The sequence below is a fragment of the Paroedura picta genome, chromosome 13, assembly GCF_049243985.1.
Source record: "Paroedura picta isolate Pp20150507F chromosome 13, Ppicta_v3.0, whole genome shotgun sequence".
In the NCBI taxonomy this organism is placed as follows: domain Eukaryota; kingdom Metazoa; phylum Chordata; class Lepidosauria; order Squamata; family Gekkonidae; genus Paroedura; species Paroedura picta.
This window is the reverse complement of record NC_135381.1, coordinates 34,190,634-34,217,616: the sequence shown is the minus strand read 5'-3', so window position 1 is coordinate 34,217,616 and position 26,983 is coordinate 34,190,634. Positions and strand designations below refer to the sequence as shown.

Below are 26,983 nucleotides of genomic sequence, written 5' to 3'. Positions count from 1 at the left end.
TGGGTGCAATGGGCTTTGCACCTAATGAAGCAATAAAGCATCCATGAAAACCTCTCTTCCCTGCTTGCAGAAAGCTAGCAATATCAGGGAACAGAGTAATCCCACATGTATACGTTCTTTTGCATGCAGGGATTTGTTCTCTTTGGAGGTGAATTTTATCAAATGAGCCCCTATGTGCAGCCACACAATTCAGATCCAGATTCACAAGCTTACCCTACTGATTTTTCCGGCAAGCCACAAATGCCCACGTGTCACACAAGAAGTCTTTACAGAGTCAATGGCTCCAAGTGGCTTAATAAGTAGAACAGGCAAACATGCTGCAGACAGGAAACAAAACCCTATAGCCAGGACAGAAACCATATCCATCTGATCTGGGGTGAATCATTCAAGTATTGGGGCTTCAGCTAGCTACAAGCCGTTAAGAAATCTTAGCAAGTCACCTCCTGGCAACCATCCCTTTAGTAGTTTGGTTTTCCAAGTGACTTCAGCTGCACCCGTTTCCAAATCTGTGGTTCCTGATTTATTCATGGTATTAGGAATGCAAAACACAAGCACAGGGAAGTAGGCCAACATGAGAAGCAAGAGAGCTGAAATGCACAGTAATTCATCCATTCCAGCAAATGGGGGGAGGCTGAGATAATTAAGTCCTTTAACAACAGGGGGACACATTGGAAAGGTAGGAGTAAATAGGAGGTATGATTCACAATTCAAAGGAAAACGATAGTGAAGCACCTTTTTCCTTCCCACAAAGATACTAATTAAACAGATGCGGAGTAGTTTGGCTGATTTCTGCCTAGAGGCATTTACACTTCCATATGTGTTATTTATACCTTGGAAGAATCACCATCTTATAAAGGAAGGGGAAGTCTGATCCTGCATACGCTATGCATCCTCTATGAAGCCAGCTGTGATAAACAGAAAAAATGTAATAGCAATGATCACTGGGAAGTACCCAGGATTCTCAACACTGAATCTTAGTTGCTACCTCTGAAGGGACAGCTGTTTCAGGATCTAGTTGGGCAATGACAAACTGGCCATTATGTGCAGTAGCTTCAACTAAAGTAAAAAAACGTCTTTTCATTTTCCAAGAACAGAATGTGGTTTAGAGACGAACAGCTGCTGGTGCCTTCCTGATTGCAGTATAATGAACCCCCCCCCCCCCAAAACTAAATGCTAGGACACGAGGAAAGTTAACAAAAACAGCATTGGCACATTGTTTCCAGCGATGCTCACTTGGCTATCAACAATTATGAGTGGGTGAAAATTCATGCTTGATTATAGCCATTCATGGTCCTCAGCGATCTAGAACATGCCAAGTTTACCATATGGCCTTTGCTCAACTTCATTGCTCCCTTTTGCCAAAAAAACCAACCTGGGTATTAAGGAAGAACAGAACATGCCACATAAAACAATCCAAGTCAGCAGGCTGAGCAAATGTGGCCATTCTTGAAGGAAAATGACACTGTATTCTGTAAGGAAGAGCGCTTGCACTCGAAAGCTCACGCCTTGAATAAATCTTTGTTGGACTTAAAAGGTGCTCCTGGACTCTGATTTTACTTTATTCTGAAACATCTATTGGAAATATGTGTAGCAACCATAAAGATGATGACAGGACAAAATAGAGGACTGGAAGAGAAGAAAGGCAAGAGGGAGACACATGTTCCACCTCAACAAACACCGGCCAGCAGTTTGAAACATCCCCATCAAGGTAACTAGAAGAACATTTCAGAGAAAGACCGTATTCTCTGCAATACAAATTGTCTAGCAGACACCACTTTGTCTTTTCTGTTACACAGGAAAAGCACAATATAAATATTAGGATTAATTCAGACAGCTGTAATTTTTAATTTTTTTATTTCTCAACTGCCGCTCTCAAATTGTCTCACGGCGGTTTACAGAAAGTAAAAAAACAACTACACAATACCCCCCTAAAAACTTAAACAAAGATGGCAAACAATAAAAATACCAGTTACGCCCCCCCTCCCCGGTTGAGGTCTACAGGAGCCAAGATAAGAAACAGGCTTCTCAGAAGATTGAGGCCTTCCTCAGATCCCATTGCCAATCACATCTTTAAAAGAAAAAAAAGTAGAAGGGATAGCTTAAAAGACACAAAGAAATAATGAGGACTAGCAGGAATACTTTGCAGAGCACAACATTGGAAAAAATCTGCCTTTTATTCAATACAACAGCAGGAAAGCACATAAATATCGGCTATCTATTTATGTACAAAGCTACAAGCCCAGGAGAAAAATGTCAGCCATCTTGACAGCCCAAGGGGGGGGGGGGGGTTGTGTCATCAACAAAGCACCACTAAGGTGTTCCAGCAACCACAGAATAATACCAACAGTTGTGTTTGTGAAGTCAAACAGTTTCGCAACCCTGAACTTTCTTATGAACCTGACCGCTGCCCAACATCTCTTGTCTCTGCTCATTACTGAAAACATTTTTCTTTCTTCTCCTATGGGGGAGAGAAGACGGTGGTCATTGGACTGCTACAGCTTCCAACTCAAGTGTGAAGGTTTTCATTTAGTCATTTTCCAGGAGGTGGGATGCTCGGCTTCGCCTGGACCTCTCGAGACACCCTGGCTGACAACTATTGATCCCCTATCCGCAGGTAGTTGGCTGGGACCTCAGTACTCTCTTCTCTAAGATACACGTGTAGTGGCATCCTATATTTAAGCTTGGGTAGCCAGAAGAGTCCATAAGAAATACCAGCCTTTTGCACCCATTCATTTGCTTGCTTGTGCTTGTGAGGACAAGGAAGTGTGGTGAATGCTACTTTTAAGGAAGATTGTGATGCCTCGTAACTCTTGGGTGTTGAGATATTCCATGTACCACTCCCACCTCTTCCCCTGTAGATTAAAAATAAAAGACATTAGTAGTATAATATATAGTGGCCAAAGCTCCTTTTAACTGTTAGCGGGCTCCTGAACTCAGGCCGTCACACAGCAAAGGTCTTGATATGCCCACCATATCAGAAGTTGTTTTTTATACCCTGCTTCTCACTACCTGAAGGACTCTCAGTGGCTTACAATTGTCAACCTGTAAGTAGGGCCCTGTAATTGTAGACTTGTAAGAGCCTCTTGTGGCGCAGAGTGGTAAGGTGGCAGACATGCAGTCTGAAAAGCTCTGACCATGAGGCTGGGAGTTCAATCCCAGCAGCCGGCTCAAGGTTGATTCAGCCTTCCATCCTTCCAAGGGTAAAATGAGTACCCCAGCTTGCTGGGGGGTAAACAGTAATGACTGGGAAGGCACTGGCAAACCACCCCGTATTGAGTCTGCTATGAAAATGCTAGAGAGCTTCACCCCAAGGGGTCAGACATGACTTGGTGCTTGCACAGGGGATACCTTTACCTTTTTAAGTAGGGCTGAAAGACCTCTGTGACTAGTCCAGCTCCCTGCATGTGGAGGGGGGCTGGGGAATCCAGTTGTCCAAATTTGAGGTCGCTGCTCTTAACGGCAATATCACATTGGCGGCACAAGCCAGGCAGTGGTGAGAAGAACTTCTCACTCCTTTCTTAAGCTTAACCACTTTGATTTGTATTTAACAAGGGACTCCTCTTCCTAGGGGAGGGCAGTTTGTAGAAAGACAAATCACACCTTTTGTGAGGAACTGTGAAAAGGGTCTTATCACTCCAGTGAAAAAGAAGGGAGGATTTGTCTTTTGTGACAGAGAATGGAAGCTCACACTGCAAGGCTAAGGAGAAGTCTCAACACAAAGCTTTTGCTGCAGGTTGGCAACATGCCCCCCTAAAGCATGCTGGCGGGCCAACTGGCTGTCTCTGGAAGTTTACTATTCTAATCGATACTGGAAATCAAGCGGCAGGGACTTAATTAGGATTCTCTAGCAGCCAAGGGAATGACTGCATTTGTCTCAAGGCCTGCGTTCACAGCCAGAACGCCAGAAGTCTGGGCCAGTTGATCCTGAAGTTGCAGCAGGCCAAATATCCTCTCTCTCTCCCCCCCCTACAGTGTGGCTCCAGCTGTTCTCCATTTCAGAGCTCTACTAAGCAAGTGAGCACAGAGAAGGTGCAGGTTCTTCACCATTGCAGGTGAACAACTCTGTCTTCTTCAAACTCTGCCACTCTTTTCAAGGATACTAAGTTCCACTCTTTGTGGGGACAAGCTAGCTCTGACTGACAGTCTGCTTCCTTCCCAAGGAGGCCATTTTACCTGGATTAATTGGAAGTTTGGAGTTGTGTCTTCTGGTTGTGCCTGGAGTAGGAAGAATAATAGAACTGTTAGAAATTAGGTTTTTCCAAGCCTGGTCAATAATGAATGACCAATGGTCAAAGCTAGCAATTCTGCAGACTCTGAAAGGCGAGCTGAAGGAAGCATAGTCCTCCTGAAGCATTAAATCCTTTGATAGAATCCAGAACGGTTCTCTTGCTGGTGTCTAACAAAAATCAGGGAGGCTGCCAGTGTCTCAGAAGCATTGGGTGAAGACTGGCTATCATGACGAGCGTTTTTTCCTGGGAAACACACTCCCCATCCTCCTCACACACATACTACCCAGTTTATATCTGTAGTTGATTTAACTTTTGCTTCTGGGGGAAAAATATCTTTTGGCTAAGCATGCATAAATTCAAAGGGAAAAAAAGAAACTGAACTTGCAACATGACCTGAAGAAAAATGAGACAGCATTTTGGTGTTTTGATATCCTTTTGCTGCAGGACAGCGCCCTCTGGTGAACTGAACTGCAACATTCTAGCCTAGTATGTTTTACAAACACTGACAAGGGTACACAGTCTCCAGGTAAAGCCTTCTGGACCTGAACATGTCTGCCTGTTGCTGCACTGTTGCTGCACCAAGGAACTGACATAACTGCCAGGTTCAGTTTCCTTGAGGGCTTCTGTGCCTTTAAGAACCCCCAAAGAAAATGCCCCCCCCCCCCCGGGTGGAATACCTCCTCCTACGCTACACTTGGAGGTACTGCCACCCTCCTGAAATTTAGGTCTGGCAAGTGCTTAATAGCAAGTTCCAAACTCTTGTTTGCTCGGCTGTATTTCAGCTCCTGGGTTCACTGAGAAGAAATAGATTTTGCAAAAACTGGGTCAGAAATAAACCAAACACAGAATTCATACATAGCAAAAGCACATCTTTTTCTTTCTTTCTTTCTTTTTGAGAGGAAAGGAGGGCATTATAGTGGCTAAGAGACTGAGCTATAAATCAGGAATCCCTTGATTCTGCCACAAAATTACTAGGTGACCCCAGAGCAAGCCACTCTACATAATTTCAGGAAGCCCACCCTGAGGCAGGGGCTCAGTAAATACCAAAAAGTTAGAAGGCTGAGAAAGACCTAAGCCTTCGAGAATAAACATTCCTTCTGGAATAATGCTCCTGAACAGGAATGCCTGGAAAGTCAGAGTTGTGCAATCATTAGAGTTGTGCAATCTGGGCCGTCCTCCCACAATCATGAAGCTCACTGTGGCAACCTTAGGCCAGTCACCCTTTCTTAGCCTAACCTACCTCACAGAGACAGGAATAGAAAATGGAGGTGAGAGCCATGCATGTTACCTGGAAGGACTTAGCAGGACAGAACAATAAAAACCTAGCAGGTGGATGTTGCCTCTCCTTACCTTCTGGAGGAAGAGCGTAGAGTAACCTGTCAGGGCAGGATGATAAACAATGTTGAAGCTCTTCCTGTATGCCTTCACTCCGGTCTTCTCTAGCACTACTGGGTCCATGTGAATACCCTGAGGGTGGATGTCCTTCTGGAACACGTTCGAGGTCCACAGACAACCAACCATGACTGTAAGGTATCGGTTGTATTCTTGGCACGTCTGGCTGCTGAACTTGAACTGCAATACTGCCTGATAGGACAAAGAACAAAGGATCTATAAACATTTCAGAGGTATCTGTTTCCTTCAGATCTTACTTAGTATTGCACCTGTATGTCCCTGCTATTTGCAGATACTGCAGCAGACCTCTGTCTTTTAAAGCATGCAATTTAAAAAGCCGAGGGAGGGGGAGAGATGAATGCACGCGTGTTATATCCGCACTTCAGCCAGATACAGCCCCTAAAACATCCCATTATCAATCAGGATTAGGGCGGTGGATCCTAATGGCCCACAGGCCCCCTTCCCTACACCACAGAGCTTGTCAAAAGGCTCATGCTGAACACCACCAGCTTGGTTGTCCAGCATACATGTAGGTGTAAGTTGCTTGCTGCTGGTGAGAACAATGAACTGCTGGGGAGAGGATGGCCTGAAGCTGCTGGCCAACCTACAATACTCTCTTCTCCGCTCCCACACCCACAAGCTCATTTTGGGTTTGGAGGCCATTCCAACATTCCCTTTAATTGTGGGCAGCCGTTAGAAGGAGCAAATGATAACCCAGACATTATGATACCGAACTTTTAAGACTTGTTTCTCCATGTTTAACCTACACCCCACCAACTCCTGTGGTACTTTCGTTGAAATAAAAGCAGACATGCAGTGCAAAATGACTCTAAAAATGAAATTTTGGGTGAGGACAAAATGAGACTTGTTCGGTAACTCATTGTAGGCCAGAAAAGGAAGGGGGATAAATATTTGAGTGAACTGAGCATAACAAAGCAGCCTCTTTACAAAGGGTAGGAAAGTCTGAGAATGTGTCACACAAGCAAAAGTATCTGAAAGAAAAGTCAGTGCAAAATATCTATTACTAAAAAGGGAGACTGTAGTCACTACTGATAGATAGGAGCTCATGGAGGTCTTTGCTCCCATTCTAACAAAGGGCGTTCCTCCTGACTTCTTGTACCTTTTTAGTCTTCTGATTCCGTTTTGCAGCTATCAAGTTGACTCGGTACCTGAAGTGGGCAGGAAGAAACAGAGGGAATATTAGAGATGTTCTGAGCTATAAAGCAGTGCATACTCAGATCAGCCATGGCTATCCTAGTGCTGCTAGCTCTTTCTCACACGCTCATCTTATTCACAGTTATAAAGGAACCCCCAAAGCAGCATCTATCTTGGTATCATTCCTTATATTAACGTTTAGAAAATTCACCTATGTTTTCCTTCTCTGCTTCCTTTGAAAGCAGGCCATGCAAGTTGTGCAAGACAACCTTCAACCTTTGATAGCAAATGTGCTAAATTCTCTTTGAAATAAAATGAATATCAGAAGGAGCTCAAGAGAGTGCCTTTTCACAGCTCAGAAGCAGCTGTTACTCAAGGAAAGGACAGCACTTGAGAAGGTGCTCATTTCAGATTGCAATTGAGCCTGAGCTCAAGGAGGCTCCAGCAACCCAGGGGGCCTTATGCACCTTGGACAGAGATGGAACGTGACCTTGAGCAGCGGCAGCTTCTCGGCCTGTAACTACAGAAAACGGAAGTCACCAGAAGTAATGGCTCCCAACAGATGTTCTGCATAATAAAGCACTCATTTCAGTGTATCTCCCAGAGCTCTCCTTTCCAAAGTAATTAGCTGCAGCTTCCTCAGAGAGAAAGCCACACAATGAGCCTATGCCAGCTGTCAGGGGCTGGCTGTTTCTCATATCAGATGCAACCACTGGAACCAGCCAACTTTGCCAAGAAGACCAGCATTCCATTAGATAGCTGGTCCTGCAGAGAACTAACCACTGTATGTAATCAAAACTAGCCTCCAAGAACTCAGACCTCTCTTGGCCACTAGTGAAAATAGCCACTCCCAACTAAATACCACCGACTCTGGGCTAGAAATCCAGAACCTCTGATTTGTAAGAATTCCCCCAGTGTTACATAATGCTTAAACTGTCAAGGAGTTGCTCTTTAGGGGCCAGGGATGCTTAATAGCCTTCATGGGAAGCTCACAATGCAAGAACTTTCCTCCTCTGTTTATCTTATCCTTATCTTGCCTTGATTTCCACATCAAGAATAATGCAACTGCAATTTTATAGCAACCCTATAAGGTCAAATTTAGCTTAGATCCTAAGATTCAAAAGGAGTTCTCCCATTTCCATGGCATAAAGTAATAATTACCTAACTTCTCAAAACTGCTTCCAGTAGTTACTTTCTATCACAGATATTGATAAAAAATGCTTATATAACACTGTCAGTTTTTACTAGATGCTTTTAGAGTGCTGCATAGATGCCTGAATGCAAGCAACCAGTTGTTCATGAAATTGTAAAATAAGAGTGCTCCTATATACAGGAAATGCTTCCTCTAGCAAGCAAATAATTTTGGACCCAGAGACTGCAATGTCAGCCAACAAAATAACCTAGAAGAGAGTGTGCGCGGAAACAAACGTTCAATGTGCACACTTTGATTTGTAAACAGTGATTGATCTGGAAGGGTCACAAAGTAACTTTCTCCGCCCAGCATCCCCCCCCCCCCCCAGATCTGTGCCTTAACATTTACCAAACTTCACAAGCTGGCTAAATTCTGTATGTGCATGAGGAGAAGCATTACCTTGCCCAGAGGTACAAAACACAGAGGAGAAAAAATAAGTGGGCTCAATAAAGATACTGCAGGTTAGTGTAAAAAGGGAAGCAGAAGTAATACTAGGCAAATTTGAAGAGGTCAAAAGATGGCAATCCAGATGCCGGTCTGAAGGAGGAAAAATATTCCCAGCACAGGGAGCATCAGGACAGAAAACGGAACTGTCCTTTCTTTTCAATACCTGTACATAATGTAGCAGAGACGATCCAGACTGACAGAATCCATGCTAAACAGTGCTGTATAGAAGACTCCAGCAGGAGGCATCACAACCAAGGGGAAGTTATACATCAGATACATGTCACTCACCTACAAACAGGAAGTACAGTCATATGCATTGTACAGGGGGTTAGATTAGATGACCCAGGAAGCCCCTTCAAACTCTATGATTCTATGATCCTATGAGCTTCTGCGCTCAGACTAAACTTCAGGAGCTTTTTCTTACTGTCTAGTTCAATGGGCAATGCAAGAAACTAGGCATTTCACTGTTCTTTGGGAGCCTGGAGAAGGATTCTGCAAACCCGTTAGAAGTCAGATATTCTCTAAATTAAGCACATTCCCCAGAATATGTGAAGAGGGTGATAGGAAAATTAATGGAATGTCTGCAAGAAGTCCTACTGATCAAACATACTTTCAAAGATTTATGTAGCTTGAAGGGGGGGGGGGGCTGTACTGTTCTCACCTACACTTAATTTATATTCTGGTTGAAGCCTCACAGCCTTTACAAGAAGGCTTCCCTTCTGCCAAGGACAGTGGACCGACAGATATAGAACCACAATGCAGCATGCATGGCTTACGCACTATCTCATAGAAATCCAGGATGAAGTGCATCAAGAAAGCAGAGTTGTTCTCCAAGCCCAGGGCAACAGTTGACAGCCAGCCAACAAAGTAGATGAGATCTGCCACAGAGCTAACCAAGCCAGAAAGGGTGGTGTTCCTGCAGTCAGGCAAGATACAGACAGCATAAATACAGCCCTCTCCAACTCAGCATAACAGGACTACCAAGTGGGGCAGTATTTGCTTGGAGATGCAATACGGTGCCCTTAAAAAAAAATCAACTTACAGGAGATCAGCAGCTGATTTTGTTGTTGTGTTTGTATGCATAATGTGCCAATTCAGCCAGTTCAGTAACAGCTCCCGCAGGCATTCAAGAACACTACACTACGGGAAGAGAAGCAAACAAAACAACCCATGAGTCAATTTTATTGCAGACCTGGTGAAGATGTTACTGTTCATGAATGGAGACTGCATTGCTATCTTTGGAAATTTTTAAACAGAGGCTAGATTAGCCATCTGACGGAGAGGCTGATTCTGTGAAGGCTTAAGAGGTTGGCAGGTTACAGTGGATGAGCAACTGGGATGTGAGTGTCCTGCACAGTGCAGGGGTTGGACTAGATGGCCCATGAGGTCCCTTCCAACTCTATTATTCTACGATTCTATGATTCTAGAAGCTAGGGAAGAGCTTCTCCAGCCCCAGGACAATAGCTGAGAAAACTACAAGAGCCCTACAGGAGACATCATTAGACTGCAGTTGCAGCATAAGCCTCGGGAAACAAATGATAAAAAGATGGCAGTTGCAGGAAACCAGAATGCCTTGATTATGGCATGCCACAGCACATAAAATGCTGCCTATTTTATACACAACAAAGAATTCCAATTATGGGAGAAAAAGCAACTTTTCTTCCTTTTTTATGATCCTGCCAAAGCAAATAAGAGGATTTGCATATGCAATTTCATGTCCCTGGCCATGAACACAATAAAGAGACTTCAAACAGTATTACTTTCTGTGCTCCACTTTCTAGACTTTTAAAGTCAGATTTCTCCCACAAAGAGCTGATTTACACACAAGAAACGCACAATGAGCACGATGTGTTTTGCAGCCTTTCATAGCAATCCCCAGGATGCACAATGGGCAGGTTTGCACCACGTACAACCAACAGTGCTGGCGTCCCCAAGGATTGCTGGACTCCTCAGCCTCCCAGACAAGCCATCCCCCATTCCCCCTCCCAGAGGCTGGGGATGCAGCGGGGTGCCTTGTACGCTGCCAAGAGACACAATCACTGGCCCCTCTCCCTCCATTACCTTAAAAAAAAGGGACGATGTGAAAAAAAGCTGCACCAGGGGCTGGAAGAGATGGGACTTCATTTCTGAAAATAAGGAAAGAAGTAACTGCAATTGTCAAACGAGGCTGTCTGAAGCACAAAGCAAGTTAGGATGAATCCACGTCACATACCCGAGAAGGTGCTGAGGGGGATCCAGCTCACCATCTGCAAGACCTGCGACCGGCAGGAGCAGCCGTCCCAGAATGGGAGGCTCCTGTACAAGAATTCCTCGCAGGACGAGAAGCCTTCCTGAAAAGCAGAGTAGGGACTGTCAGGGGCTTTCTTGTAAGACAGCCTCTTTGCATGCCCCCCTCCTAATGCAATCCTCTACCTGAGAGGATGACACATGACATTGAATGGCTCCCTTGGAGCAAGAGGATAATCAGCAGCTCCATTAGGGCTGCACTATAGGGCCTCTTGTGGCGCAGGGCGGTAAGGCAGCCGACATGCTGTATGAAGCTGATCATGAGGCTGGGAGTTCGATCAAGGTTGACACAGCCTTCCATCCTTCCGAGGTCGGTAAAATGAGTACCCAGCTTGCTGGGGGGTAAAATGGTAATGACTGGGGAAGGTACTGGCAAACCACCCGGTATTGAGTCTGCCAAGAAAATACTAGAGGGCATCACCCCAAGCCTCAGACACGACTCGGTGCTTGCACAGGGGATACCTTTACCTTTTATAGGCCAGGCCAAAGAGAGGCCAGTTCCTTGTCAGGGAACTTAAGAGTTCCTAACAGCTCAAGAGGTCATGTGCTGCTCCAGTACTTCCCTTTGGGCAAAGTAAACTCAGTGACAGCCCAAGACATCTGATGCCCAACTTGATAGTAAAACTTATTTCTGCAAAACCAAAATTGGATTGATTTGCTACCCTTTAATAGCATCCAACTGGTTTTCCTTGAGGTGCTCCGCTGCACACTGCATGATTTGGCCTGGTCTACTCCTGAACCTGGGAGTGACACTTGAAAAGCACGTTTATTTATTTATTTGATTTTTATACTGCCCTCCCACCTCCCATATGGCTCAAGCATATTTATTTATTTGATTTTTATACTGACTTCCCACCTCCCATATGGCTCAGGGCAGTTTCCAAAACAATGTCATATATTTCAATAACATGGATTATTTTGATCACTCTCTGTATAAATCACATAGGATACAGTTTAGAAGGATATCAGACACAATATGTACTGTTACATTTCTTGGTAGCATAGCCATCACTGCTAGCCTTTGTCAGAGGACATAACTTACAAAATAAATGCTGTTGACAATAAAAGGCCCAAATAATACCTGCCATAAAGGGATGGCATTGAAATGTACATGTGAACGTCACCTGCAAAAAGCACTCGGCTTCAAAGATTTTCTTCAAGAAGTCCTTGAATTCCAGTTCAAACTGCTGGTTCTCAATGTTAAGCCAAGGGCATTCTGAATCATAAAAGGAAATAGAGATAAAACAATGCAAGAGTACTTTCCTTATCACATACACCGTTTGTATAAATTATGTGCTTGCCAAGAGGTTTCTGCAAAAACTGGGTGCGATTTTCACTGAGATGGTAATTCTGCTTGAGCCCCAGGAGTTGATTCAGCGTGACTGAATTCTTTCCTATGGGGCAGAAGGGGAGGATGCCTACACATAGCATAACCAGGAGAAGGCTAGGCTAGAACTCTTCTCCAAGGCGCCAGTTTTCTATGCGAGGGAATATGGAGAAGCATCCCATCATGTTAGCCCCCCATTTGGAGTTTAAAGTGCTATAGCGCAATCACAACTTTGCCACCTCGGTCAGGAAAAGATCCTAACCTATCACCATCATGGCAACAGAGGCATCTGTTCATCAATACGAAGCTTCACAATCAGTTTTTCCCTACCTTCTCTGAGAGTCTGGCCCATCCAGTAGTACATCCTTCGGCAGACCGAATCATCCAAAACACAGTTAACATAGTGGAGCAAAAGGGGATTTGTTAACACCGAGCCTATCCGGGAAGGAAGCTGCAACAGACCAAGAGAACAAGCAGGTAGGAAAGCAACATACAAGACTCCCCCAGCAGAGCCAGCACTACTGCATGTCTCTGGGCCTCAGCACAGGAGTTCAAGCATATACAGAAGGCACTGCTTATTTTCCTATTATTTGTATTTCTGGTGGTGTGAGATTATATTCATTTGTATATTTGATGTTGGATGTTTGGAGTCCCACTGAATGGAAGAAAAAGCAGTATACAAATATTTTGAATAAGTAAATAAAAGATTAGGAAAACGCTTGCATGTATTGTATTTTATGGCTATTGTTGTGAACCACAGTGAGCATGCCAGGCTGAGAACAGTGGTCAATAAATATAACTAACTAAATAAAAAATGTACAAGGCCAAGATTCGAATAAATGAATCAATAATGAAGCACATGACTTCAGATCTTTATCTGTTCCACATAATATATTTCTGGTAAGGCTTTGGAGAAGGAGCATGTCTCATGGCTTAAATGCCACTCAGCACTTAACACCCACTCAGGGTGGCTGTCCCGCCCCTGAGTGCCTCCTCCTCCAATCAGCTTCCCTGTCTGTCCAGCAACCAGCCAATTGCCTACCGTCCCCCACCCCTAATCACCCCCTCCTCCTTCCACTTCCCTCCTGCTGCATGAAAGCTGTCCCTGCCAGTGAGTTCCCCAACAGCGACCTGCAGCCTTTCCAGTCCCTGGGGCAAGGCTGTCCCCCTCCCCAATCTAGCGCCCATTGTATTCCTGAATGCAATGGGCTTGGCCCCTAGTTTATACATAAGGCAAAATGCACATGCTGTAATTCAATGATTTCATAAAAACTGTAATATGTATAGAATATATCAGTCCCCTGCAATAAAGGGCTTAAAAGGGAATAGTACTTCAGCAAGATACACAATTAAGAAATGGTTCCTAAATAATTTCGGTCTGAACCTTTATGGCTCTGGCTCTGGCGGACACTCTGACTAATGAGATCAGAGCCCTGCAAGACATTAAATTGTTCTGCAGGGCTTGCAAGACAGAGCTGTTCCACCGATGACTGAAGCCTGAAAATTACATCCGAATGTTGCTGTCCTCCCTGTCTAAACCCACCCATCCGTAATTACTGAAGACTGCTATTTATTTTCCTATTTCTATGCATGCTGCCCTTCCCCAGGTGGCTCAGGGCAGCTTGTAAATTTCTTGCTGTTCACTTACTTCTAAACAGTGGATATTCTCCAGAAGCTGGGGGAAGGTCTGCAGCAGCTCCACAGGGAAGGTATCACCATGGCCAATGAGGTCAAAAGGGCTGGTCCTCTTCCTCTCGGGGGAACTGCTCGAGTGGGCACTGGACAAGACCAACTTGGCATTCCACTTCTGTACAGAAAACAGCCAGAGTCCAAAAGTAAACCCTCCCAGAGTTATACTGCCAAGCCTTGCGTCCACTCTTACCTTAAAGGGAAAGTGAGAGGGATAGTTCTAGTGCAGTGATTCTCAACCTTCCTAATGCTGTGACCCTTTAATACAATTCCTCATGTGGTGACCCCCAACCATAAAATGATGCAAGCGTTCTTTCACAGAAATCAAACCAAAACTGACCAATGGCATGAAGATCCATTGTTCATGATTGTATATAAATTGGTTGTAAATTGGTGAGTGCCTTCAGGAGGAGCAGCAATAACCAACTATATTTGCTACAACGCAAATGGTTCTTCATGTTTCAATTTGATGCCATCTCTCCTAATGGACTGAACTCTTCTTGGGACTTATCTTGTTTTTGTAAAAATCTCTAAATTATTACTTGAAAAATTATCACTGTATTAATGTATACATCAGGGCCCTTTGACTTATTGGAAACACCTGCCTTGCACCTGCTTGTTAGCAACAGGGCTTAAAACATCTATAAGTTTATGTTCGAACTGGGTTTACATATGATTGAACTCCAATGCACTGTGATACTTTGAGATATGTTTATTCTTTTTTAATCCTATATTTTCATATCATACTTTCTTAACTGAGATTATAACTGTCCATTTGTATACAGGATGTTACTATTATTTTATTTCATTCCAGACAGATAGTAATGCATTGCTCAGTCATTTAAAGCTATCCCCATAACTGAGGTAGGGTGTGTGTGTGTGTGTGTGTGTGTAGGTTTGTGGATTACTGTTCATAAATTGTAAACCATACTTTTATTTATTATTTTTAGGAAATAATTCCTGTTGAAAATAGGTATTTTACCGAGGACCCTGTTTTGATTACTTCTGGTAATCTTTGAATATTTGGTAATTACATTTTAGTACTTTGGAACTATTCAGTATTTTGAAAATAAAACCACATAAAGTATAATGTTTGGACTTTGAAAAACATTTATAAGTCAGCTGACTGATTTCCTTTTTCAATTCAGTTTTCCAATTTGGGAGCAAACTTCTCATCTCTCTTTCATTCAAACTTTTACTGGTTACATCTATCTTGCCTTGCAGATCTTATGCACACCTTTACATACTGGTAAATAGAATGGAGATGTTTAAAAACCAAAAAGAGCAGAAGACTAGAACACTGGAGTCAGAAACTCTGTACCCATTCCACAAATTAAAAAATGCAAAACCAAATATGAGACCTGCACCAGTGAAGGATAAGACAGAGGCATACTCAGATCTAAACAAAATCCTGCTAGGAAGAGATAGGTTAGATGAAAGGAAGTATGAACTACTGATCTACCATTACTGATGCTAAAACAGAAGAAGAGGAAGAAGAATAAGAAAAGGAAGAAGGAAGAAGAAAAGGAAGAAGAGTTGGTTCTTATATGCCGATTTTCTTTACCCGAAGGAGCCTCAAAGCGGCTTACAGCCTTTCCTCTCCCCACAACAGACACCCTGTGAGGTGGGTGAGGCTGAGAGAGCCCTGATATTACTGCTAGATCAGAACGGCTTTATCAGTGCCGTGGCGAGGCCAAGGTCATCCAGCTGGCTGCATGTGGGGGAGTGCAGAATCGAACCCAGCGTGCCAGATTAGAAGTCTGCACTTCTAACTACGACACCATACTGGTAAACAGTTTTAATAGTCAAAACTGGAAAGCGTGCAGACGGGACTTCTTGGTTTGTCCCTAATATTGACTGTAGACAGAACACAGAAGATTGGCAGATGCACCCATAATCTAATAAATAAACACAAGCAGTCACCAGCGACCCACCCTTTTCCGGGACTTGGGGCAAGCTGTATCTATTAGAGTCGGCTGGGATGCAAGTGGTGCCCCGTAGAGTCGCAGTTTTATGTTGCTGATGGCCATTTTCCAAAGGTTTTCTGAGTTCTTGAACTGTACCTAAAAAAGAAAAAAGCGACATAGGTACTTATACCCAAAACAAAACTCCACATTGCTTAGCAACCATTTCCTATGGTAACAGGACTCTGATACAGCCACCAATGAACTCAGTGGATTAACAGGGCTTCCTACACAGTTTGCAATGATCAAGATCTGCCATGCTTCTCTAAGAATGCAAAGTAGAAAGGTTTACCCACTCCAGTGTCCCCGTTAAGCATCATGAGTGGCAGATCCCTGGTTTCAGACCCAGCAAAAGTGGAAGAACATCCGATTTGTCTCTAATCCTTCCATGTAGCATCACTACCACCACCACACTTTTGCCCAAGCAAGTAACTAAAATTTGCATTAAAACGTTCACACCAGAGGATACAAAATTAGGAATAATTTACTTGGCAACATCCATCTTTCATTATCAGTGAACCCATCAGATACTCATCTTTCCCTAAGACATATTTGGCCAAGCTTGAAGTACCTAGTCATAGGAGGGCCTTCACTTTGGCATGCTGTGATGCCTTCCCTTCGGCTGTATTAGAAGATATGGGAAAATACACTATATCGAAAGGAAATGTACCTGTGGCTCTGGACATATAGAAACCATGGAACATGTTGTCCTTCAATATTGATTTTATAATGACATTTGAATTAGTCTAATTCTTCCACGTCAGATTCCCAGGGCGTTCAAGAGAATTTTACATTTCTCTGCTGCTTACAGATATAATGATACGACCTATAGAGTTGCCAAGTTCTGCGCAGCAGCAATCAAAATTCGTAATAGAATCGTCTGTTTCAAGTGAACTGGACAGCTGTGTTTATGTACCTTATTATTCTATTTTGTATTGCTATATTTTAAGATGTTTTAATTCCTGGTTTTAATGGATGTTTTTGCATCATCTTGTGCTGGTCTATGACTGTAATAAAACGGAGAACAGAACACTACCAGTCTGGAAGTGTGCTGGTTTAATAAGGAAACAAATATTGCTGAATCCTGATGCCTACCCACTTGATTTAAATGACTTTATTTTGACCTAGACACACTTTCCTGGTAGGACACCAAGCTAGTCAACTCTTTAGATACCTGGAGTTGGTTTTGCTTTACTACTACACTGTCTAAACCTTAAACATTTATTGAGTGATATGACCATATATGGTCATGCCAATTCACCCACTCCTCTCAAGATGGCCAATGATGGGCCTGGAGAGGGTGGGAAGGGGAAGGGCCCTGTGTGGGCAATGCTTCCCCACCATATTTTGCACAATTGTGCCAGTTTTGGGGTTTCCCAGAACCTGAAGTCTGTTTCAGGGGTATCTCAACAGGAAAAAGTTGAGAAAGGCTGTCTTAGACTGAAGAAGAAGAAGAGTTGGTTCTTATATGCCGCTTTTCCCTACCCGAAGGAGGCTCAAAGCGGCTTACAGTTGCCTTCCCATTCCTCTCCCCACAACAGACACCCTGTGGGGTGGGTGAGGCTGAGAGAGCCCTGATATTACTGCCCGGTTAGAACAGCTTTATCAGCGCCGTGGCGAGCCCAAGGTCACCCAGCTGGCTGCACGTGGGGGAGTGCAGAATCAAACCCGGCGTGCTAGATTAGATGTCCGCACTCCTAACCGCCACACCAAACTGGCTCTCAACTGATAGCTACAGAAATTTACTCACTTGGTGCACTTAAGTTTCTTCAGATGCCAAAAAGGAGGTATCTGCACTCAAATACATAAATGTTTGTATTGTATTGTCTTATGGCATCTGAAATCTAGTCACTATATAGTACAGTATGGAACATTAACAAACACCTGCCCAGCATAGACCAATAACGCTCTAACTTATAACAAGATGTTCCAAAATAAACAGTCCATCATCCACACCTTCCTAAGGCTAACTCAACATGCAGTTTTCTAATCTTTAGGTAGAACTTGCAATTATTAGATCACTATATTGGATTTCTTAAACCAATCTTAATTTACAATATGCACAATTTCATAGGAACAAGGCTACAAAGCACCTCAGGTCCACACCACACATTTCTTCCCACAAAAGTAAAGAGAATGTAGCGACTGCTGTACTCTGATACAGGTTCTCTCACAAAGAAAGCACATTAAACATCTCATCCCCATCTATCCTGTTCCTCACCTTTGTGTTTGTGGGCAAAGTTACAGAAACCATCTCAGGACAGAAGTTCTTGTACAGCAACAGCAGGGCCTGCAGAGGACGTTCTACTCCCTGGTTGAAAAGAGGAGGAGAATAAGATGTTGTAACTCTGGTCATATCATATCAAAACATAACAGGCAAAGAACTTCCTGAAACCCACTTTGTATGGTACTGGCAGAGGTCTCCAAGCAGGTGACCTCATCAGACGGAAACAGTTTTGCTATACAGAACTGAAATGAAAACTTGAGATGCATCTCAATCTCGTATCTACACATTTGCTGTACACACTGAAAGTAGCACCATGCCTCAGATGAATTCAGGCACTAGACAGCAGCAAGCCTGAGCTGTATGCTGTACAAACTGATAAAAGTGACTAGTAACATGGGTTAAACAAAACATACTGAAATAATCTCATATCAAGATGAGCTTCTAGGACCTCACCTTCTTAGCCTGCAGGTCTAAAAGTCTTCTCACACGAAAAGGCTTCACTGGGGGGAGAAAAAACAACAACTCAGTAACATTCTGCAAGCAGACTAGGAAAATGGAACTGCAATACAAGGCAAAATAGCACATCAAACACAGAGATAACATACAGAAGTAATAAGTGTGGTGGCAGAGATTAACAAGATTAGGAGTCAAGGATCTATGATAGGGGCATTAAATTAGGAAGTCTGAGAGTTATTATTATTTATTTATTTGATTTATTGCCTGCCACTCCCTGACAGCTCGTGGCGGGTTACAAACATCTGAATAAAATCCCATAAAACCCCAATTAAAACCCCAGACATAAAAACACAATCATAAATCAAAAACCAGAAAAAAGATCAGAAGGAAGAAGATACGGCAGAAAAAACTAAACCCTCTCAATTTTCAATGAGATACTTGAATCCAGTTGTCTTACCGTTGTTTCTCCTGGTCAACAAATAGAGCACATGACAAGCATACGGAAACTGCAAAAACAAAATATTAATACAAGTAATTAGTTCAGCATATGTGGCATCTCCCACCCCATACTACAGGCATTTATTTTAATTCAACACCAGTCATTTTTGTCTTTAAATTGACATACTAAAAGACTGGCAATCAATATCTTGCAAAGATCTTGCAAGCATTTGAAAAACACATGGCCAGATTTCATCTTTATAATTCCAGAACATTATAAAAAAGAATTCACTACTCAAGAAATGTATTTTTAAAAGGATCATTACAACATAAACACTGTTTATAATATGCTAGTCTAACTAAATTACCTTCGTACATTAAGATAGAGAAATTATTTTTCCCACAAGCAATATATGTGCTTGCTGCAATTCATAAATGCAATATCATTTTCAGAGGCTATATCCTAACCCAAATTTGTAAAACAACATTTTAAATTTGCCTTGGGGCACTGGGAGTGGACAACATATATTCTGTAATTTCATATCCTCTCCAGTTGGGCAGCGGGAATATTTTTGCCCGCCTGCAGAGACTTATGGATCCACTTGGTTTCCGGGATGTTCTGCGGGACCTGATGCCTCCTAGTGTCTCGTTGGAGGCTCAGGTGGAGGTCCGCCTTCCGGCCGCTATAAACAAAATGGCCCCTAGATACCCTGCCAGCCCCCAACTCAAACGGGCTCCCTGGTATACCGGGGAGCTCCGGGAGAAGAAGAGTGTGGCGGAAAATTCATGAAGAAGCAGCAAGAACATCTCATTGCATGCTTATTGTATGCATATCTCCTTAACTACTGGTGATAGCCATCCAATCTTATGCCATGCCAGCCATCCTCACTGTGAGGAAGGCAGGGACAGCTGCACTCAGTGCAGCGGGAGACCAACTGCATGCTGCACACCGATCTGTTCTGCTGCTCTCCCGCCCAGAGTTTGTCCTGGCCCGCTGCTCTCCCCCCCCCCCACTGCTCTCAGATGCCAGGAGAGCTGGGGGGGGGGGGAGACGGTGGGCACCAGAGTCCCCATCCCCGTTTTAAAACAGGCTTCACTACTAGTATTACATAAAAATACAATAGTTAAAAGTAGTATAGAAATTAAAATTAAAATTTTAAAATGGTTAACACAAACAGGTTAGAAATATCTCCAGAGCATTCTATAGACTTTCTCCCAAAGGTCGGACTATGGGCTGGAGCTTCTTGTATAAATAAGTAGATAAGTTGGGCTGGTTGACAGAAGTTAATTTTGGCCCCAACCAAAGGCCTGGCGGAAGAGCTCCATCTTGCAGGCCTTGTGGAACTGCGTGGGCTTCAGCAGGGCCTGGATGTGTCCGAGAGCATATTCTACCAGGTAGGGCCAGGTTGGCTCTGGTTGAGGCCAGACACACCACTTTGGAGCCAGGGACAACCAATTGGCTGGTATTCACCGACTGGGTATAGATAGAGAGGTGCTCTTAGATATGCAGGATCCAGACCACAGATGGCCTTATGGGTGAACCCATACTTAATCCGGAGTTCAGCGAGGAGCCAGTGCAGCTGTTGGAGCACTGGTCGAATGTGCGCCCACCAAGGTGTGCTTGTAAGGACCCTGGACACTGTGTTCTGGGCCAATTGCGATTTCCAGAGCAACAATGAGGGCAGGCCCGCCTAGAGAGTCAGAGATGCCATCACATGAATGACTATGGCTAGGTGTTCCAGGACCAAGTAGCGTGCAAGCAGTTTGGCTTGCTGAAGGTAGAAAAACAGCAGCCACGCTACTCTTGAGAGACTTGTGCTTCCACGGATAAGAATCACCCAGATTTCTGGCTGAAATAGCAATTGACAGTTGTACTCAGTCCTTGCCTAGCTACAGGACCTCCATGTTTGAAGGGTTGAGTTTCAGGGGACCCTGCTTAAGGCCATCAAGAGGAATATCATACTGCTTATATCAAAGTATCTTACCAGTTTTTCATCTTGTAGGAAGCTGAAGAAGAACCCATAGAGGGTATTAACCTTCTCTTTTTGATCAATGAAGTCAAACATGGCAATCAGCCATTTTAAAAAGAGCACCTTTGAGAAAGAAAAGAGCAGAAACATTATTAAACAATTTACAGGATATCCTGAAAGCATAGATTGATCCGAAATGTAAACATACGGCCTAATATATCTATCCACAGTATCACTGCTGAGGCAAAGTATCACTGACATGTTACCTGTGTGGCACGAGAACACTTGTGAACACAGAGCCAGGACACAGCTGAAACCACAGAGTCCTCCATTACTGTAGATGTAGGAATCAAGTTCTTCAATAGGCGCGTGCTTACCGCTTCAGCTGGAAGACATCAATGCATGATGCTAAAAGCTCCATAATCACCCTCATTATTATTCACCTATCACAAGCTAGAAGGAGCTCAGGTCCCTGTTAAGGGGACCTGAGGCACTTTTCAATGCCAGAAGGTGGGAGAAAGAGAAGATCAATAAGTTATTATTCACCAAACTTGCCACTCAGCGCAATATTTAGCAAGATGTCAAGTTCTTCTGGTGCCAAGCCTCTATCTTGGGCAATCTTTTCCACAATCCCCAGGTATTTCTGCAGAACTTCATTTTTTTGAGAAGTGCGACCTTTAGCTAGAAAGAAATGAAGAAATGCAGGGATTAAAATAGACTTTAATAACCATCTTCATAAACAGTCTCTCAGGGCACATGCCTGATGGCCTGTTTTACCTGCATTTTCCCAGTATTTTCAGTGCTTTATGTAGCTTCTGGCATGGAAATACCAGAATTTCCCCCATGAAATTAGCCAATCCCTCAGCAAAGTAATTACCCCAGGTTTCATGGCAACTGTAGAATTCTCCATTTAAGTCACCTTTGGTGCCCTGTTATTTGGAGCAGACCAGTAGGCATGACTGTTTCCTTGGCATTCTTGTAATTTGTACAAACACATTTCAGTACTTTAAAGAAATGATGGTCTATTACTTTGCTCTGTTTTGTTCTTTGCTAATGGATTTAACAGTTTTGATGTTTGTAGAAGATACTGGACCAAGGCTGCCTTGTAACACTGCCTACCTAACTACTATGTTTGTGCAACTTGCATATTTGTAAACACTTGATCATAAAAGGAACTATATACCTCTCCTCTAATAAAGACAGCTTTACGTGATCAGCTTCATCATATAATGTAGGAAAGTAGGATGAGTGAAACAAGAGAAGACTACAGAAAGATAAATAGGAATGCAAATGTTCTACCAGAGACAGATCATGTCAAGCAAAAATACCTTATAAAAAGATATTTTGAAGTAAGCTTATTTCCTAGGCAACTAAAGATCAGTGGGGTAGATCTGATTGCTACAGTGTTCCACAGAAACACTAAAAGATGTGCAACAACATGTGTGTCATCAGCTGGGTAAGAGCTGTATGAAAAGGAAAGAATTGGCAAAGGATTGTATCAAACAGCAACCTTCCAACTTGGTTTGAAAACCAAGGATATTGTTTTTTCTTTTCATTTCAAATTTTCATAATCCATTTCATAAAAATACCTTTAACCATCTCAAAAAGTAATATGTTAATAGATTATACTACCTTTACAAATAACTTCCAACTGTATTTATTGAAGAATATACCAAAAAAACCACTCTCCTACTAAAAATTTCTATCTGTTCACATTTCCCCTTATAAATCATAACTAATAGTCAAAAATCCACAATTATACTTTCCTAATATACGGTATCCAAAGATTCCATTTTGTCTTAAAGTCCAATATTTGTTTATCTTCAACATAAATTGTCAATTTCGCCCTCTGGGTGAGCTTTAACATTTTCAACTGCCAATTAAATATATTCAATTGCCAATTAAATTAACTTCCAATTCTTTGCCCATACTATCCTTGCCACCGTCGTCAAGTATCTAAATATCTCTTCATATTTTTATCTTTTTCATTTACCAAACAAAACCTAAAAGATAAGCTTCTGGATTTAGAGCTATGGAGTCCTTAAGGATTTTTGAAATTTCTTTATGGATATCCTGCCACAACTGTCTTGCTTGTTTGCAAGACACCACATATGAAACATTGTCCCTCTCGCTTCCCCACATTTCCAACATTTAGCTGATAAGCTTTGGTTTACTTCTGATAATTTATGTGGAGTCATGTACCAGCAATAGTGCAATTTATAATAGTTTTCCTTAATATAGTAACTATTCATAAATTTCTGACCTTTACTCCACATTTTTGCCAGGTTCCCAATGAAATGTTATTATTATTATTATTTAATTTTTAGACCGCCCTTCTCCCAATAGGTCTCAGGGCGGTTTACAACATAAATAGTTAAAACACAATAAAATCCCCATAAAAACCCCAATTAAAAGTTACATATAACATATAGCGGCGGTGGTCACAATAACCAAGATTCCTTGCCCAAACAATCATATAATCTTTGACCCCCTCATCCTCAGTATACAATAATAAACATAATTCATTTTGACTGTAAACAGTATAGTGAAAGGCAACCAAAAGGAAAGCAGAGATATAATTTATTAAAGTAATGGATAAAATAATAAAATCAAACACATTTCCAAACATATCAAATTTATACCCCCAGCTCCTAGATCTAACATGCAATAAATATCATAGCTGTTGCTTATAAATGTGGGTCACCTTAGTGCATTTGGGGCATGAGTGTATTACCATTTTTCTGATCTTACCTTTCTTGAAATAGGTCAGAGCTTCCTCAAGAGGATCTTGCCTGTCAGTAACATCACTAGCAGTTTGCTGTTCATTCTCAGTAGGTTTCTGCCCATTTTTGCAATCAAGTTTTGGAAAGATATTTGGTTTCCACACAGAAATATTGCTTTGTTTGGGACAGCTATGCGTAAAAATTTCCTTTGGAGTATTGGCAGTTATGACTGTCTTCATTCTGTCCGATTCCAAAGGGTAGCAAGTTCAGTTATTCTCATAGGCTTGCATCAGACTCCTCACCAATAAATTGAAGACTAGATCGCAAAAGGGCAGCAAAAGGCATCTGTGGGGGAAAAAAAGTTTTTCCCAACATGTCAGCAAACATAATACCACAATACAGAATTTAAAGATAATAACAGAGTCACTATGGTGTAGCACAGAGGCTAAAAGTGATTGATTCAACACTGGGAAATCCAGGTTTAAATCTCTGCTTACCATGAAACTCACCAACTGATCTTGGGCCAGTTATTCTCTCTCAGCTCAACATAATCTGCAGGGTTGCTGTGAGGATAAAACGATGAAAGAATTACATGTAGCACACTGAGTGCCTTAGAATATCAGGTTAAAAAATGTAACAGGACACCATCATATCAAATTAGTTTATAATTTTAACTACACTTATTTATTTCATTTATACACCACCCTTCCCTACATCTCAGGTCAGCTACAAAATTATTCATTTATTTAGATTTTCATACCGCCCTTCCCTACAGCTCTGGGTGGTTTACATAAAACATACAGAACAATATCACTATAACAATAACACATCAGCTAGAACAGCATTTCAACAGACAACTTTGACAAGTCCTCGGTAGGTTTGACATCTCAATCTAGGGGGGAGGGACCTGTATATGTTTTGAGTCAGTCGGTCTCAGGCAAATGCCTGGTGGAAGAGCTCCCTTTTGCAGAACTGTGGGAGTTCAGCCAGGGCCCTGATCTCTTCAGGGAATTCATTCCACCAGGTGGGGGCCAGGACTGAAAAGGCCCTGGCCCTTGTGGAGGTCTGACGGGCCGGGGAATCCATAGACAGTTGAAGGTGGCGGAGCTCTTCTAGGGGTATAAACAGGGAGGCGGTCTCTCAGATGAACTACACAACATGCACATAAATAATAAAAAAAACACTACAAATTGCTTAGAGGTATCTCCCAGGGCTTCTCCCATGTTTTTCAATATTCACTGCCCCGTGGACCCTAATTGGGTGGAAAGAGGGCATGCATTTTCTTTAAAATGTGCAACGATATCCCACAAGAAATATCCCACAATAAAGTAAAAACACACCTCTTGGGCGGGTATGCACAAATCGTGACAAGCGGGGAAGGGACCGCTCGTCTGCCCAGAAGACAAGTACAAAATGCAAATGGTGATCTTCTCAGGAGTCGGGGCTGCGTTTTTGCTCCGCCTTCGGGCGACCCAGGAGGCCTCTTGCCCCTCTCACCATGACTGAAAAATATTTAAAACTTCCCCAGCCAGGAGCAACAACACAACAATAACTGGCGCCAGACCGACCTTTCCTCGCCTTCATCGCAAACCGTCTCCAGGCCGCCTAACGACTCCCGATTTCAAAAGTTCCCGCGCGCAAGCGCAGACCCCAAAAACGCTTCATTGGCTGGAGCCTATGCCCACACTTGTCTGGAGCGTCACGGATTCGTACGACGCATGCGCAGATATATTACACACCTGATCTTCAGAGCTGTCGAAGGAATCGAGCGCAGAGACTGGAAAGGGGGGCTTTTACTAGGAAGTTCTCAAGAGAATGGTGGAATTGAGCATGCGCACAGCGAACAGGAGAAGGGAGGGGGAAGATGGGGGGAGAAGCTGGGCTTACTCTCGTCGGAAAACAAAATCTTAATGTTATTGTATTGTTCGTAGAAATAATTACATGTATGAATCGCTCGTAACCCACAGTGCATTTCTTATGTTGCTATATCTGCCTTTTCTTCATATGGTTATGATTTGCAGCGAAGACTCAGCGCAAGCGAGTCTTTGGGGTTAAGTTTAGTGGATAAGGCTGTAATACTGCGTACTTTTACATGGGAGCAAATTTCATTGCGTGCAGAGGGGCTTACTCCCGAGTCTGTTTTCCTATGACTGCACTGAAAAGGACAGTGCAATACTTTCAGATGCATGTGCAATGCACTCATTCTACACCAGGATCATAGCAACACTACTGCTGCTTTACATCTCAGTAACAAGAATCCTTGAAAGTGAAGTGCATTTCTGTGTCGTAAGCCATAAGAGGCTACCCTGCAGGACCATAGCAAGAATTATGAGAATTAACTGTAATGAGCTTTGACCATACTAAATACAGCATAAATGTTAATTATTATGTCAATAAATATATTTTTATACCTTGCAGAGACATAAACTGTTTTGTTCTTGGGGGCAGCTTTGGTGCTTTTTTAAAAACTCTGTACTGAGTGTAGACTGCATGGGGCTTTTTACCCAGTCCCAGTTTGAATGAATCCCTTCTGCCTACACTGAATTTGATCTGCATTTTGATTTTGGATGCTTTAAATTTTCCCTCTGCAACATGCATGATTGATTCATCGTGATCTTACCTTTCCCCCTCGAACAAAGCCTCGATATTTGAAAACCCAGCATCAGTAAATGTGCAACTTTCTGCTCTTTGCAAATTAACTCCTGCGTCCAAAGCTGTAACAAGGCAGTCTTCCCTGATTGGTCAGGGCATCAGTTCAAAGTCTTCTTGGTTCCTCCTTGCATGGCTTTCCTGCTCCAGAAGCCCTAACTTCTCTCAGCAGAGATTTGCCTCTTGTTTCTCTCCCCCCCCCCCCATTTAATAAAAGAAAGAGGCTCCTGCTACGCTTGGCTCCCCCCCTCCTTTCTGAATGTCCCTAATTGAGTACAGAACGCTTTCTGTTTCAATTGGGGGGGGGGGGGCAGGAATAGAGAAAGACCGGAGTTCAAATCAATCTGAATTCAGCAGGATCTACAATCGGAAAAAAACCAAAGTGCAGAATCAGCCCTGGTTCCTTTACATTTGCAATTGCTCTTGTGAACCTGGTTTGAGTGAGAAGTTGTCTGTACATGCATACTGTCCATGCCCTTCAGCACACTGAACAGATCCTCTAGCATCAGTACATAGGAACAGTTTAGCACTGGAGAACTCTGCAATTCTGAACTTGGTCCCGGCTTTGTACCTTAATGGGACTTTTTCTGTAAAGGAGTGCCTGCAGGATGAAGACACGGAGCTCCCTTATACTGAATCAGACCATTGCTTTGTCATCAATATTGTCTTCTCAGACTAGCAGCAGCTCTCCTGGATCTCAAGCAGTGGTCTTTCACACCTGGTCCTTTTAACTGGAGATGCTGGGAGTTAAACCTGAGATCTGCATGCTGAGCAGATGCTCTGCCACTGAACCATGGCCTCTCCCCAAATCTTGGCTCAGGAACGTCTGTTCATTGAAG

The 26,983-nt window shown here is 42.9% G+C and overlaps 1 protein-coding gene across 6 annotated transcripts; it reads right to left on the bottom strand.

Annotated features, from left to right (window-relative positions):
* Positions 1–1,837: 1,837 nt before the first annotated feature.
* Positions 1,838–25,156, bottom strand: CENPI (centromere protein I). Of its 6 annotated transcripts, none has more exons than XM_077308031.1 (22): positions 25,064–25,156; positions 23,993–24,058; positions 23,524–23,840; positions 21,319–21,453; positions 21,039–21,157; positions 20,788–20,895; positions 18,822–18,870; positions 18,362–18,408; positions 17,903–17,992; positions 15,652–15,780; positions 13,677–13,910; positions 12,359–12,479; positions 11,826–11,917; positions 10,628–10,745; positions 10,477–10,541; positions 9,458–9,555; positions 9,196–9,331; positions 8,579–8,703; positions 6,742–6,790; positions 5,580–5,813; positions 4,174–4,215; positions 1,838–2,852 (listed from the first exon to the last, which is right to left on the bottom strand). In XM_077308031.1, exons 3-22 carry the CDS (start codon positions 23,732–23,734, stop codon positions 2,730–2,732), a joined length of 2,325 nt encoding a protein of 774 aa, XP_077164146.1. In that variant the 5' UTR covers positions 23,735–23,840; positions 23,993–24,058; positions 25,064–25,156; the 3' UTR covers positions 1,838–2,729. The 6 variants fall into 6 exon arrangements, with proteins under 6 accessions (XP_077164146.1, XP_077164148.1, XP_077164149.1 ...); XM_077308033.1 differs by having other exon boundaries at positions 24,005–24,058; positions 25,064–25,145; XM_077308034.1 differs by having other exon boundaries at positions 21,328–21,453; positions 24,836–25,123.
* Positions 25,157–26,983: the final 1,827 nt, after the last annotated feature.